Here is a 14,934-nt window from a genome sequence, read left to right on the forward strand (position 1 = left end):
CGGAGAGCTCGGACCTCTTCCCCAGGGCCCTGGGCTGGGCGCTGGGGTCTGGCAGGGGCAACCGCGAGCAGTGGGTCCACCCCGCCCCGCCCCCGCGCTGCCCGGCCGCCCCGCCCCGCCGGCCCGACTCCCGGCCACTGCTCCCCGACCGGCCCTTCCGCCTCACTCAGCCGCGCGGCAGAGCGGGACGGGAGCGGACCATGGAGCGGACGACGAGCAAGGAGCTCGCCCTGGTAAGGGGACCTGGGGTCCCAGGACCCCACATCCCTGGCGACCCTCAAGTCCAGAAACTCCAGGTCCCCGACCGCCCCTTGGATCCTCTCTCCCCTCAAATCGGACCCTTCGGAACAGCCTGGGAGTCCCTACCTCTGGCCTCCCGGCCCCTGACCCAGTGAAGTGGCTGGCTCCTTTTAGGGATGGTTGGTGGCGGGAGTGTCTCTGAACGCATCTGCGGGAGGGACTAGAGACAGACTCGCTAAGACTGGACCCTGGGACGTCCCCAAATGCCACCCGATCCTCCCAAGGGCTAGGTAGGAGGGTACCCGCGGCGCCGAGGGGACTTCCCGAGCCTGGACCCCTGCCCCGAGTCTCACTGACTCTGGCCGGCAAAGGGGGGTAAAACTGGAGGGATCAGGCTTGAGTCCGCGGAAGAGGCGGGGCCGTGGTCCCGGGAGCCTTCCCCCTGCGGCGTCCTGAGCTCGCCTCCGCGTCCAGGCGCCGCTGCAGGACTGGGGCGAGGAGACCGAGGACGGCGCGGTGTACAGTGTCTCCCTGCGGCGGCAGCGCAGTCAGCGCTTGAGTCCGGGAGCAGGGCCTCGGGGCACCCAGGTGAGGAACGGGTAGGAGGCTGGGGCCGAGCGGAAGGTGACCAGGTGAGGGCGGGGCTGAGTGGAGGGGAGGAACTAGGGCCCGAAGGAGGGGCGGGGCTTAGAGGCGACCAGGTAAGGATGGAGTGGGGCCCGGGGGCGGCCAGGTGAGTGGGGTAGATGAGGAGGCGGGGCCAGGTGAGGCCGAGGTGACTTGCAGGACTTGGGGACGGAACTGGACGGCAGGGCCTAGGTAAGCCAGGTTTAGTGGGGCGGAGCTGAAGGAGGGGTCTTTAGAAGAGACCAGGCGAGAGCGAGGTGGGGCAGAGAGCCTGGGAACGGGCCAGTGAAGCGCGGCAGGAGAGCTGGGAGCAGCCTGGGGGCGGAGGTGGGGGTGAGGTAGGGGTGGCTTGTAAGTGGGGCAGAGGGCAGGGCGGGGCCTGGGCGGATGAGGAGGTTCCAGGCGGGTTTCGGGGGTCGATTGTGCAATGGGGAAGAATGATGAACTCAGGGGGCAGGATTCAGAAGAATGGACAGGATCAGATGCAAGATCGGTGCTTCCCAAAGACACGATTGGAATGGGATGCTGGGGCCCACTCCTCTGTGTCTCACTGCGGTCACCCTGCCCCGCAGGCCCCCAGCCCCGGTGCCGACACCTTCCTCCATTACCGCACCAGCAAGGTGCGGGCGCTGAGGGCAGCGCGGCTGGAGCGGCTGGTGCGGGAGTTGGTGTCTGGAGACCGCGAGCAGGACCCAGGCTTCGTGCCTGCCTTCCTGGCCACCCACCGGGCCTTTGTGCCCACTGCCCACGTGCTGGACCTTCTCCTGCCACCGCCGCCGCCGCCCCTGCCGCCGGGGTCAGTACCAACGGGGGACTCTCATGTTCCCTCCCCAGACCTTCACCTGGATACTCCTCTGCTCCCTCCGGTTTAGAACAAGGACCCCCCCTCCAACCCCAGAATCTTCCTCCTGAGTCCCCTCCAGCCGCCCTCTTCCTCACCTGATGGCGGAGGGGGGATGTCTTTCCAGGGTAGAGATCAAGAAGACAGAGGGAAGAGATCTGACCTTCAACAACAACCTGAGGTTTGTCCTCCCATCAGGTGTGGGCAGGGGGGCATAGAGGTCAAAAGGATCTGAAGTGTAGGGGCTCCAGAGGTCCAGAGCTCTGGGCTGGGCTCTGAGGCCCCACCCCTCTGGCCAGGGCTGTGGTGTCAGTGCTGGGCTCCTGGCTGCGGGACTACCCTCAGGATTTCTGGGATCCCCCTGCCCACTCGGACCTAGGCAGTGTTTGCACCTTTCTGGGCTGGGCAGCCCCATCAGGGGCTGAGGCCCGGGAGGCAGAAAAGCTGCTGGGAGATTTCCTGAAGAATGCTGAGCCACAGCAGGAAGAAGAGGAGCGGTCCCAGACATGGGCAGGTGAGCGGGTTGGGGAACCGATAGTGTCCGGAACAGGCATTCTCCCTCCCCCAGGGGTCTTCTCCCCTCACGGAGGAGCTACAGATCTTGGGCAAGGTTCTTAACCCTGTCTGAGCCTCAGTTTCACCACCTGTAAAATGGGGATAATAGCCCTTTGTTTAAAGTATTGGCATTTGTCTATCACCTCCCCCACACAACACATCCCAACTACAAAGATAGTCCATCATTGGGTCAGGATACCCTGTGTTTTTGGCTACAAATCATCTATTACTACTTGCCTTAGGAGCTACAGAGACCTGGGTTCAAATCCTAGTTCTGCCATTTGCTGACTGTGCGACCTTGGATAAATCACCTCTCTGAGCCTCAGTTTCCTTATCTGCAAAATGGGGGCAATGACAGTACTTACCTCATTGGCTTCTTCATTCATTCAACAGATATTTAGCCACTGGCTCTGGGCACGTAACAGTGGACAGGAGCTCCCTGTTCCCTGGGGAAGACAATTAGTGGACAAGTAAATAAACAAGTAATGAGAGCTTGGCAAATAGCATTATTTTCATTACTGTTGTTATCACAGATTCTTACTTATTAGAATCTACCACTTATAATGAAATCGATACAATAAATCATACTGATGTTTTCTAGTGAAGTGGGTGTCAGCAAACTATCTAGCCTTTTATGGAAAAGTTTGCTGGGACTTGCGTGGTGGTCCAGTGGTTAAGACTCTGCGTTTCCATTGCAGAGGGCATGGGTTCAATCCCTGGTCAGAGAACTAAGATCCCACATGCCACGTTTGTTGCTCTCTACAGCAGAGGTCTACAACCTCTGCTGTAGAGAGCTTTGGGGGGAAGGAAATATAACCACATACTTCACGCAGATCTTTTCTCAGTTGTCATCTCCTCAGACATGCCTTCTCAGATCCCCTCCCAACAAATACAGCCTCCCACTCTGAGTCCTATTACCTGCCTTATTTTTCTGCATAGAACCTATTGGTCTTGTCCCCAACGCTATCCCCAGGGTCAGTTACAACACGGATTTGTCTACTGGGTAATTGCATCCTGCTTATAAAGTATCATCTTTCACCCATCTGTGTTTGATCTGATCCCTGTCACAAGAGCTTTATATCCCTAATCCATTCTTTAATCCTTAAACTGGCCACATTCCTCTCTGCTTTACAAAGTAGCAACCACTTCTCTCCCCTGGTGAGAGTTATTTATATACATTTTATCCCTTCATCTTCCCTGCTGGTTGCCAAGTATCTTTCTTCCTCTGCCTTCAAGATTTCACCAGCTGATTCCAAGTCATCAGAGCTGCACAGGGCAGTGGGGTAGCCACTAGCCCCATGTGGCTATTAAAATTGAACTTAATTAACAGTAAATAAAAATTAAAATCAGTTCTTTGGTCACAATGGCCACATTTCTAGTGCTCAGTAACCACATCGGGCAGCACAGGTAGAAAATATTTCCACCACTGCAGAAAATTCTATTGAAAGTGCTGCCCTAAGCTATGAGTTCTTGAGGTAAGAGGAGAAAATGAACATTTATTGAACACTGACTTTATGCCAGGATCTGGGAACCTTAGTATCCTTGTTTGGGGGTTACTTTTTACCATGGAAAATTTCAGACATATAGAAAAGTAGAGAGAAGTAATGTAAAGAACACTGAAACACCCGTCACTCATCTTCAACAATTATCAATTGGACCAAAAAAAAAATTTCTTTTCAGGATGATTTGAAGGCAAATCCCAGACTTACGTCCCTTCACACACAAATACTTTGGTTCTCACTGGTAATTGACAAGGACTTTAAAATATATATAACCTTCATGCCCACAATCTTTTCCAACGAAATCAGCAATAATTACTCAATGTCAAAAAATACTCATATTCAAATTCCCCTATTGTTCCTAAGTTGTCTTGTTTATAGTTGTTTCTTCCAAAACCAAAGATCCATTTAAAGTGTTCTTTTTTTAAAAAATAAATTTATATATTTTATTTATTTACTTTTGGCTGTGTTGGGTCTTCGTTGCTGCACGCGGGCTTTCTCTAATTGCGGCGAGCGGGGGCTACTCTTCGTTGCGATGCTCGGGCTTCTCATTGCGGTGGCTTCTCTTGTTGCAGAGCACAGGCTCTAGGTGTGCGGGCTTCAGTAGTTGTGGCACACGGGCTCAGTAGTTGTGGCTCTAGAGCACAGGCTCAGTAGTTGTGGCGCACGGGCTTAGTTGCTCCGCGGCATGTGAGATCTTCTTGGACCAGGGCTGAAACCCGTGTCCCCTGCATTGGCAGGCGGATTCTTTACCACTATGCCACCAGGGAAGTCCCAAGTGTTCATTTCTTAGATCTCTTTTTTTCTATGACTGTTCCTCTTTGCCTTTTGATTAATGGCATTAGGAGAAAATAATGGGTCATTTGTCCCGAGGAATGTCTCACATTCTTCTCCATTTACCTGTTAGCTTTCTCATGGTGACATGAAGCACGTTCCTCTATTCACCATACTTGCTGTAAGAGCTAAAGGTTTGATTAGATTTACGTGCAATTTTTTTCCCCTATGCTCACTTTTTTTTTTTTTGGTGCTCAAGTTATGGGATTTTTTTTAATTTTTATTTTATTTAATTTTTATACAGCAGGTTCTTATTAGTTGTCTATTTTATACATATTAGTATATATATGTCAATCCCAATTCATCCCACCCCACTCTTTCCCTCCTTGGTGTCCATACTTGCCCTCCTTGGTGTTTGTTCTCTACATCTGTGTCTCCATTTCTGCCTTACAAACAGGTTCATCTGTACCATTTTTCTAGATTCCACATATATGCGTTAATATACAATACTTATTTTTCTCTTTCTGATTTACTTCACTCTGTGTGACAGTCTCTAGGTCCATCCACATCTCTACAAATGACCCAATTTCGTTCCTTTCTATGACTGAGTAATTTTTCCCCCTATGCTCACTTTTAAAAACTAATATTTTGCGGGACTTCCCTGGTGGCCCAGTGGTTAAGACTCTGTGCTCCCACTGCAGGGGGCACAGGTTCGATTCCTGTTCCAGGACCTAAGATCCTGCATGCAGCATGGCAGCACAGCCAAAAAATAAAAATAAAGTAGTATTTTGCAATGCTACCTGTCCTAATACGAAATGAAAGACAGATAATTAAACAGACTTACACAGATAGTTTAAAAATAATAATATGAAAAAAATAATAATATGATGCTGAAATTGTAATAGGAAGGAGAAATAAAACAAAAGCAATTTACACAACAATCAACTATACTTGTTGGTATGTCAATGTCTGGGCATGCCTCACCAGGAGACATGATGAAGTTGTTCAGTGCCTTCGCCTGCCATAGCATCATGGTGAATATGGCAGCCAGAAACTAATGCAGGGGGATGCACTGGCGACACAGATGCAGCAGCATAGACGTTGGTGACATCAATTTCCAAGATGGTGAACAACACTCGCCATTTCCATACAAAACAAAGTTCACAGTCCTTGCCTTTCTAGAGCCAAAATAATTAGTGTTTACGAGCAAGATAGTTGAGTTCTAGGTGCCAAGTATTGTAAACAGGTTTTTCAAGGACACAAATTTCTTGGAGGGACATTTGGAGGCTGGTGGCACAGTTCGTCACTATGAGTGCCAAGCCCCTCTTGTGGCAAGATTTCAACTTCCAAAATGTCCCCCTAGGGGGCGCCACCATTGAACGCCACCTCGGAAAAATCATATGTATTGAGTACTTTATAGCCGTCTGGTATGCGTGATTTCATGTGATTAAAAAAAAAATCCAAGTGAAGAAGCCAAGGCACAGAGAGGTTTAAAGTCTTGCTTAATTCGCACAGCACCCCGGTGGACCAGTTTGGATTTGAACTGGGGACGTTAAGACGATAACCTTTCCTTAACCACGAGGTTATACCACCTCTAACCACCAGAAAAGGGCAGGTGGATCCTATCCTAATACAGGTTCAAAGTCAAAAAGCTCTATTTTCTATTCTAGACTTTGAGCACCTGGCTTCAGATCTCTGCCATTTACTGAAGATATGAGAGCAAATTCCTGCCTCAGTTTTGCCCTTAAGAAAGGTGCATAATAGTACCTCCCTCGCAGGGTTAGTGTATAAATTTCCCCGTTAATCCACCCAAGATGCTCAATGAACAGTTACTGCTGCTCTGACGTTCTTAAAAACACTCAAGGAGATCTCTGTTTCACAGATGAGAAAAGTGAGGATCACAGATGCCCAAGGTCACGCAGCCAGTCCTGGATTCAAACTTCAGAGTTTTTAACCCCCTCTAATGCTCCCTCAGGACATCCAGGGGTTGCCCAGATACCCCGTCCAGACTCCCCGGTAGGCTGCTTGGAAGAGGTGGAAGGACTCGTGCGGGAAGGTCCTGAGCTCCTGGACTTCAGTGTAGACGACGTGGCCGAGCAGCTGACCCTGATGGATGCGGTGAGGATCCCTGCTGGGCGCGGCCGGGAGGGGGCGGGGCGTAGAGGAGGGGGAAGGGGGAGAGGCCCAGCTGAGCACAGATCCTACCCACCCCCACCCCCCGCGCGCAGGAGCTCTTCTCGCGCGTGCGGCCCTTCGAGTGCCTGGGCTCCGTGTGGTCGCAGCGGGACCGGCCGGGGGCCACAGGCACCGCCTCCACTGTGCGCGCCACTGTGACCCAGTTCAACACGGTGACCGGCTGCGTGCTGGGCTCGGTGCTCGGGTCGCCGGGCCTGGCCGCCCCGCAGAGGGCGCAGCGGCTGGAGAAGTGGATCCGCATCGCGCAGGTGCCTGTCGGGTGGTGGGTGGAAGGGGGCATGGGGCACCGAGGCCAGAGAGAGGTCGGGGGCGGGCGGAAGGCCGAGGACTGGGGTCTGGGGATACTTGGAGGATTGGGGCTGGGAGGTGCCTAAGAGAAAGACTAGGACGTAGCTGGACGGGACTGGCGCCTGAGACCGCAGAGGGACGCAGGGCTGGTCTAGGAATAAGGATGGGATGGGGGCACTGGGGAGGGGATAGGCTTGGAGGAGAGACCAAAGCCAAGAGACGGAGGCAGAGGTCCTGAAAGAGACTGGATGGAAGCGGGGCAGGAGCCTGAGCAGAGAGGAAGAGTAGAAATGGGGGCCAAGAGACGGAGGCAGAGGTCCTGAAAGAGACTGGATGGAAGCGGGGCAGGAGCCTGAGCAGAGAGGAAGAGTAGAAATGGGGGCATGGCAAGGCGAAGGGGGAAGAAGGGTGACACCTGGGGTGAGACTTGGGCGGGCGGGGAGGAGTCTGGGTCTAGGAGAGATGCTACGGGTCCGTCTGGGGCCCAGGGAGAAGTAAGGAGTGGGGACATGGGAAGCCAAGGTCAGAGGAAAGGAATGGAGGGGCAGCCGGGGGAGGGGCTGGGACTGCAGGTTGGAGAGGGAGAGGGGGCCCCTGGGGGAGGAGGCTGAATCTGGGTAGCCCGTCAGACATGGGGCTAGCTGTAAGGATCTATCCTGGGGTCACAAGTCACGGGATCAAAGGTGGATCATACTTGGGGTTCAGACTTGGGGGTGTGACCAGCGGTCCCCCACCCCGCTCCCCAGCGCTGCCGGGAACTGCGGAACTTCTCCTCCCTGCGCGCCATCCTGTCCGCCCTGCAGTCTAACCCCATCTACCGGCTCAAGCGCAGCTGGGGTGCCCTGAGGCGGTGAGCAAGGGGCGGGGTGCTGGCGCGGTACTCCTTGCCCACCTCATGCCAGCTCTGACTCTCCCCGCGGCCACCCGTGACCCCTCTCCTGTACCCCCAGGGAACCGTTATCCACTTTCAGGAAACTTTCGCAGATTTTTTCCGATGAGAACAATCACCTCAGCAGCAGAGAGATTCTCTCCCAGGTACAGATGGGTGAGGACCCCTCAGATCCCGGGCCCAGGAAGGGGACCAGGGGCCCGGCAGGGCATTGCTTGTCATTGTCATAACATTCAGTGTCCTTTCCCTATGCCTCGAGAATGACCTTCCTCTTGTTTGTGGGCAGCCCTGCGTTTTTACTCCCTCTGCTGCCCTCATTATAGCTCACACTTGGTGGCTGCCTTATTTATTCATTCAACAAATACCAGAGTTACAGGGAAAAGGTCACTGAAGGCCAGAGTCAGAGCAAAGAGGGAAAAAAAAAAAAATTCTGCTAAGGACTTGACTTTGATAAGAAAAAAAAAAAAAATGTGCCAACAAGGTTCAGGGCATTTCTGGGGGATCTCCAGGTACAAGGATTTTCACCTGTGTTAAGGCCAGCCTTGGGGGCCAAGACACCCACAAGCCCCACCTCCCATCATCCCCAGTGAGCCCTGCCCCCTGCTGCTTATCTGTTCTCTCCCCCTCCCTGTTCACTCTCCCTTGGGTATGGCCTTTACAACTGCTTGTGATGGAGGCATCTTCCCCGAGGGAGGGGACAAAGAGAGCCCAGTCCTTCCCCTTCCCCCAGGAGGAGGCTACCGAGGAGAATGCCCCCCCAGGAAGCCTGCCCTCAGTGAGTGATGTGGTTTGGGATGAGGGACAAGCAGGATCCTGGGTGGGGGGTGGAGCCTGGTGGGGTCGGTGATGGCTGAGAGTGACTGGAGCTCTGGGGGCCACAGAAACTGCCCCCAGGCCCCATCCCCTACCTTGGCACCTTTCTCACGGACCTGGTTATGCTGGATACAGCCCTGCCGGACATGCTGGAGGTCTGAGCCCTGACCCTTGACTCCTGACCCTAGCCTCACTCACCCTCAGCACAGAGGGCCTCCTGACCTCACACCCGTGACCCTGCCTTGTGCTCCTGACCCCAGCCCCCTTAGTGCGGTAGGGCTCCTGACATCCCAACCCCTGACCTTGACCCTTGATCCTTGACCCTGGAGGCTCCAGTTCAGACAAAATTTGCCCCCAGGGGGATCTCATCAACTTTGAGAAGAGGAGGAAGGTAAGTGGGCACTGGGGTGGGCATGCCGGGGTGGGGGGGGCGGTCCAGGATGGGGGTTGAGCATGGATGGGGTCTCAGAGGCCACCCCCTCAGGAGTGGGAGATCCTGGCCCACATCCAGCAGCTGCAGAGGCGCTGTCAGAGCTACTGCCTGAGCTCCCACCCGCCCATCCTGGCTGCCCTGCGCACCCAGCGCCAGCTCAGCGAGGAGCAGAGGTGACCAACACGTGGCCTGGCCTGACCAACCTCCCACCCACTGACCCTGGATCACACACTGGATCCACCTCCCCCATGCACCTCTCCAGCTCCTCCTAAGACCCCCTTCCTGAGCCCTGACACCCCCCCACCCAGCCTGTCACCTTGCATTGTCTGCGGCCCAGTCGAGGGCCCCAGTTGACCTCTGACCCCAAACCTTAACCCATCTGACTTTCTGACTTCAACCTTTAACATGCAGCTGGCCATTCCATTCAACCATCTCATCTTTTCTTTCCCCCCACCTCTGGCCCTATCTGACCCATGACCCCATTCATAACCCCCATCTGACTCTGAGCCCAATCATTGACCCCCAATTCTGAGCAACTGACTCTTATGTCAGAGCATCCAACTCAACTGTCCCAATGGTTTCTTTTCATTCTACTGAATCCATGATCCAAACAATTGACCTCAGTGATTATCTGACCTTGAACTCTATCCCCGACCCAATTTGACTCCTCAGTCCCACTCTGTAAACCCCTGTGTGACCTGCCAACCAAGCCATCTCATCTCATCCCTGATAAGACCCCACAGCTGTAACGGCCCTGACCCCAACATTGGGTGCCCACCCCCTGGCTGTTCCCACACACACACCCCCCCAAAACCCAGCTCCCGACCGATTCTAACTCATTTCCCAACCCCCCCATCCCATCTGCATCTTGACCCCTCAGCTACCGCATCTCCCGGGTCATTGAGCCACCGGCCGCCTCCTGCCCCAGCTCCCCACGCGTCCGGCGGCGAATCAGCCTTACCAAGCGCCTCAGCGCGTGAGTCTCAGGGAGTATGTGGGGAGTGACGTGGGCAGAGATGGCATCCGCTCCTGGGACTGAGTCTGGGCTCAGCCTCATCCCCTGTCTCTATTTTCAGGAAGCTGTCCCGAGAGAGAGGCTCATCCCCTGGTGGGAGTCCCAGGGATCCCTCATCCTCCACCTCCAGGTCAGCATCCCATTTGGTAAAGGGGCTGGAGAGGACAGGATCAGAGATCAGGGCAGCCACCCCACTTCAGACTCTGTGTCTCCCCCAGTCTATCCCCAGCATCCCCCCCATCCAGTCCTAGAACGAGGGACCCTCCTCCCGGCAGTCCTCCGGCCTCTCCAGGGCCCCAGGGCCCCAGCACCAAGGTACCAGGACTATGTGTACATGTGGGACTGCAGGCACCCAGGGCTGTGTGTGTGTGTGTGTGTGTGTGTGTGTGTGTGTGTGTACAGGATTTGGGGGCTAGGTATGTACACAGGAGACTATGCACACAGCTGGCTGAACACTCTAGGGATATGTCCAGGAAGCCACGTGCATTTCCATGGCCCCGTTTGAGGGACTGTCCATGAGTTATGCTCAGATCTGGACCAGAGCTTCCACTTAGACACAAGGTACTCTGGGGTGCAATCACCCACTTTTGCACAGATATGCATTTTCCTAGGAATTTGCATACCTGGAGGGGAAATGCGGGCATGAATATCCAGTGTCCACAGGACCATGTGCAGGGTTTTTCATGGACATGGGCTTGTGCGTATCCAACAATTGTGAGCAAATGGGTGCAGTCGCCGTTCTCTGGTTACACGGGGTTTCTTGTGTGTGAACATGAGTCGTGTGTGAATTCATGTAACAGGACGTGAAAGTCTGTGTGTGATGGGATTGCATAGATGTGGGCTTGTGTATGTACCCTAATTGCATGTCCCAGGCTTGGGGTGTGCAGGAAGACGTGTTGCATACAATGAGGGAGGGGCCTCGTGCTCTCACCGCTCAACCCCCACCCCACTGCCTACAGCTGCCACTGAGCCCAGACCTACCAGGCCCCCGGACCCTGGCCTTGCCCTTGAGTGGCCCTCACATCTCCCTCCCGGGGCAACAGGGCTCAGAGGCCTGCGTCGTCCGAGTCAGCATCGACAATGACCATGGAAATCTGTATCGGAGCATCCTGGTGAGGGGCTGTGCCCGGGACCTGCTGGTGGCAGCCCTGCCCTTGGGGCTTGGGCTGTCATCCCTCACCTCTCGCCCTCTCTTCCCAGCTCACTAGTCAGGACAAGGCCCCCAGCGTGGTGCAGCGAGCCTTGGAAAAGCACAATGTGGCTCAGCCCTGGGCCCAGGACTATCAGCTCTTCCAAGCCCTTCCTGGGGACAGGGGTGAGCAGGGACAGCTTGGAGCCAGAGCTGGGGGGGGACAGCTTCAGGAGGGGGGCGGCAGACTGACCGGGATGGTTCTGGCACAGAGTAGGGGTGAGATGAAGCAGGGTTGGGGTAAGAGGCAGAAAAATATTGGTACCTTCATTAGGTGGGGTCATGAGGTTGTCCTGTCTCAGTGTGAGGGAAGCGGGCACCAAAGGTGACTTCCTAGGATTTATGGGGAAATGAGATTGTCCAGGGTCCAGTGGAGAGGGAGTGTAGAAGGTCATCCGGGCTTAAACGTGTAGAATCATGAGGTTATTCAGGCTCAACCTGGTGGAGCACAAGACCGAAGCAGGGTCTGGGCTTGGATCTGAGGGGAAATGAGTTTGTCCGGGCTCAGCATGGGGACTCTGAATTTGGCATAGGAGAGGGCCACATGGTACTGAAATCCAGGGTAGGGAAGCATGAGATCGTTCGGTGTACAGGTGAGTAGGAGGTTATCCAGTTTTCAAGAGGGAGAGGCAGGGGCTTCCCTGGTGGCGCAGTGGTTGAGAGTCCGCCTGCCGATGCAGGGGACACGGGTTTGTGCCCCGGTCCGGGGAGATCCCACATGCCGCGGAGCGGCTGGGCCCGTGAGCCATGGCCACTGAGCCTGCGCGTCCGGAGCCTGTGCTCTGCAACGGGAGAGGCCACAACAGTGAGAGGCCCGTGTACCGCAAAAAAAAAAAAAAAAAAAAAAAGAGGGAGAGGCAACGGAACTATATTCAGTATCCTGTGACAAACCATAATCGAAAAGAATATGAAGGGCTTCCCTGGTGGCGCAGTGGTTGAGAGTCCGCCTGCCGGTGCAGGGGACACGGGTTCGTGCCCCGGTCTGGGAGGATCCCGCGTGCCGCGGAGCGGCTGGGCCCGTGAGCCATGGCCGCTGGGCCTGCGCGTCCGGAGCCTGTGCTCCGCAGCGGGAGGGGCCACAACAGTGAGGGGCCCGCGTACCGCAAAAAAAAAAAAAAAAAAAGAATATGAAAAAGAATATAACTGAGTCACTTTGCGATACAGAAGAAATTAACACAATATTGTAAATCAACTATACTTCAATTAAAAAGTTGTTTAAATGGAGAAAAAAATGTAGGAAGAAAAAAGAGAGAGAGGCAAGAGATTGACATGCTAGGGAAATCCCTGGCAGTCCAGTGGTTAGGGCTCTGTGCCTCCACTGCAGGGGGCACGGGTTCCGTCCCTGGTCGGGGAACTAAGATCCCGCAAGCCCCACAGTGTGGCCAAAAAAAACCCAGAGAGAAAGCAACACATTAAAGGGCATGATGTGAGGTTGGCTGGACATTAGGAAGGATACATGAGGTTGTTCACGTGCCAGGTGTGAGGTTTGTACAGGCTGGAAGTGGGAAGTCAGAAGTTGTCCAAGTTCATGGTGAGAGCAGCATGAACTTGGCTGGGAGCTGGCTGTGGGGGAAGGGTGGGATGGGCAGGAAGTTGATTGGGCTGGGTGGCCTGACTTTGTTCAAGCTTGTAGTGCAGGTTGTCTAGACTCCAGGGGGAAATAGCAGGAGGTAGCCCAGGTTCACGGGGTTGGAGGTGGGGGGAGACATGAGGTTGTGCGGGCTTTGAGTGGGAAGTGGTCTAGGTTCACAAAGAGAGGAGGATGAGGTTGGCTTAGCACTAGCTGAAGGGACCCAAGGTTGTCAGGCTCCAAGGTGAATGGTGGAAGGTTACCTAGGTCCTCTGTGAGGGAAGTATGAGGTTGTGTGGGCCTTTCACCATCATCTCCGCCCCTGGTCAGAGCTCCTGATTCCTGACAATGCCAATGTCTTCTACGCAATGAGCCCAGCCGGCCCTGGAGACTTCGTGCTGCGGCGGAAGGAGGGGGCCCGGCACACAACCTCAGTCTCCCCAGCTTGAGGTGGTTCTCCCCCTCCTCCAGGACATGGGCCCCATGGGCAGCAAGGGGCCTGGCTTCTCTCACCAGAGGGCAGGGAGGGAGCTCTTCTCTGGAAATCTCTCATTCCCCAGTAGAGGCCATTGTCCTCCATACCCTGTAAACTCCCCCTCCCCAAACTTTATTGGACCTCATCCCTCTGACCCTTTTGGCACCAGACCCCTATTCCAAAGACATCAGCCCATGGGTGGCTGGTGGAGAGCTTCATCCCATAAACATAGAAAGGGGTGCGGTGTCAGGGGTCAGACCCTCTCCCAGAGAAATCTTGTAACTGCTGGAGACATATGTGAAGCGATAGAAGTGGATGAAAATAGTGATCAAAGTTATGAAACAGGAGTCAGTCTTGTTTGTTCTGCGCCTGTGCTTCATGTTCGCTTTTCATCAAGATAAGAATTGAGGGCTTCCCTGGTGGCGCAGTGGTTGAGAGTCCGCCTGCCGATGCAGGGGACACGGGTTCGTGCCCGGGTCCGTGAAGATCCCACATGCCGCGGAGCGGCTGGGCCCGTGAGCCATGGCCGCTGAGCCTGCGCGTCCAGAGCCTGTGCTCCACAGGGTGAGGCATGACTTGAATCCAGGGGGGTCTCTGTCACAAACAGAGGGTTCAGGACTCCCTCCCTCAACATTGTTGGGGTGGTATGATTCTTTTCTGCCATGTATATGGGAGAGTGAAGAAGAAATTTCATTGGAATCAGAGACAAATAACATCATCACCCATGAGTCATTAAGGGCTGTGAGGATGAGAGGGGTGAGCTAGCGGTACTGGGATAGGATGAAGAAACAGGTAGAGAAGGCACAGACAAAGTGAGCTGCAGGGCCACCCGCAACATAATCATAACAACAACAGCAACAACAAGAATGATACTGACTCATGAACTCCCACTCTGCCAGACATCAACTAGGGGCTTTATATCTAACTGTATTAATCAGGGTTCTTTCTGTTTCGAGTGGTCAAAAACCCAAATCAAACAGGTATGTGCAAAAAAGGAAATGAATGCCCGTGTAATTGTAAAGTTCCATGGGTCCAGCTTCAGGCACAGTTGGATCCAGGGACTCAAAAGATGTCACCAGGACTTTGTAACAAAATCTCTTGCCTCTGATTTGCTCTGAGAATGAGACTGTCCATTGTCTCCCTAAATCCATTCACATTCTTCTATGGTAATGGAAACACTGATTTTTAGCTGGCTACCCAGAGTAAAAACCACATTTCTAGTCTCCCTTGCAGCAAAATGTGGTCATATGACAAAGTCTTAGCCAATGAGATGTAAAGGGAAAGTATATGGGTAAATTCCAGGCTCTGCCCTTGAAGAGAAGGGTTGTGTCCTCTCCTTCTCCCTTTTCCGCCTCCTGGTGGTTAGAATGAAGACGTGGGGTAGATCATCTTGGAGTAGGTGGTTCATACCCTCTGAATAACTGAGCCATAAACTGGAAGGAGTGTGGCCCTCTGAGACCAGGGAGAAGCCATATTGTATTGCTGCTACTTGGATTGTTACAAAAGAGAGAACTAAATGCCTATCTTATT

General features: G+C 54.0%; 1 protein-coding gene across 1 annotated transcript; it reads left to right on the forward strand.

Annotated features, from left to right (window-relative positions):
• Nucleotides 1-182: 182 nt before the first annotated feature.
• Nucleotides 183-13,715, forward strand: RGL3 (ral guanine nucleotide dissociation stimulator like 3). Its single transcript, XM_082651561.1, has 18 exons — nucleotides 183-233; nucleotides 715-828; nucleotides 1,440-1,663; nucleotides 1,836-1,889; nucleotides 2,008-2,222; nucleotides 6,512-6,654; nucleotides 6,765-6,980; nucleotides 7,767-7,870; nucleotides 7,971-8,055; nucleotides 8,640-8,684; nucleotides 9,081-9,113; nucleotides 9,207-9,328; nucleotides 10,036-10,131; nucleotides 10,232-10,300; nucleotides 10,389-10,485; nucleotides 11,130-11,282; nucleotides 11,371-11,485; nucleotides 13,260-13,715. The coding sequence occupies exons 1-18, from the start codon at nucleotides 201-203 to the stop codon at nucleotides 13,376-13,378; spliced, it is 2,037 nt and encodes a 678-aa protein (XP_082507687.1). The 5' UTR covers nucleotides 183-200; the 3' UTR covers nucleotides 13,379-13,715.
• The last annotated feature ends 1,219 nt before the right edge of the window (nucleotides 13,716-14,934 follow it).

The sequence above is a fragment of the Grampus griseus genome, assembly GCF_964374135.1.
Source record: "Grampus griseus genome assembly, chromosome: 3".
Classification (NCBI taxonomy): Eukaryota; Metazoa; Chordata; class Mammalia; order Artiodactyla; family Delphinidae; genus Grampus; species Grampus griseus.

Excerpts from the sequence above, each read along its gene's own strand:
- RGL3 (XM_082651561.1), top strand. The coding sequence starts at position 201 with ATGGAGCGGACGACGAGCAAGGAGCTCGCCCTG. Across the intron at positions 9,329-10,035 it reads CAGCTCAGCGAGGAGCAGAG|CTACCGCATCTCCCGGGTCA; the intron begins GTGACCAACACG and ends TTGACCCCTCAG. Across the intron at positions 11,486-13,259 it reads AGCCCTTCCTGGGGACAGGG|AGCTCCTGATTCCTGACAAT; the intron begins GTGAGCAGGGAC and ends GCCCCTGGTCAG.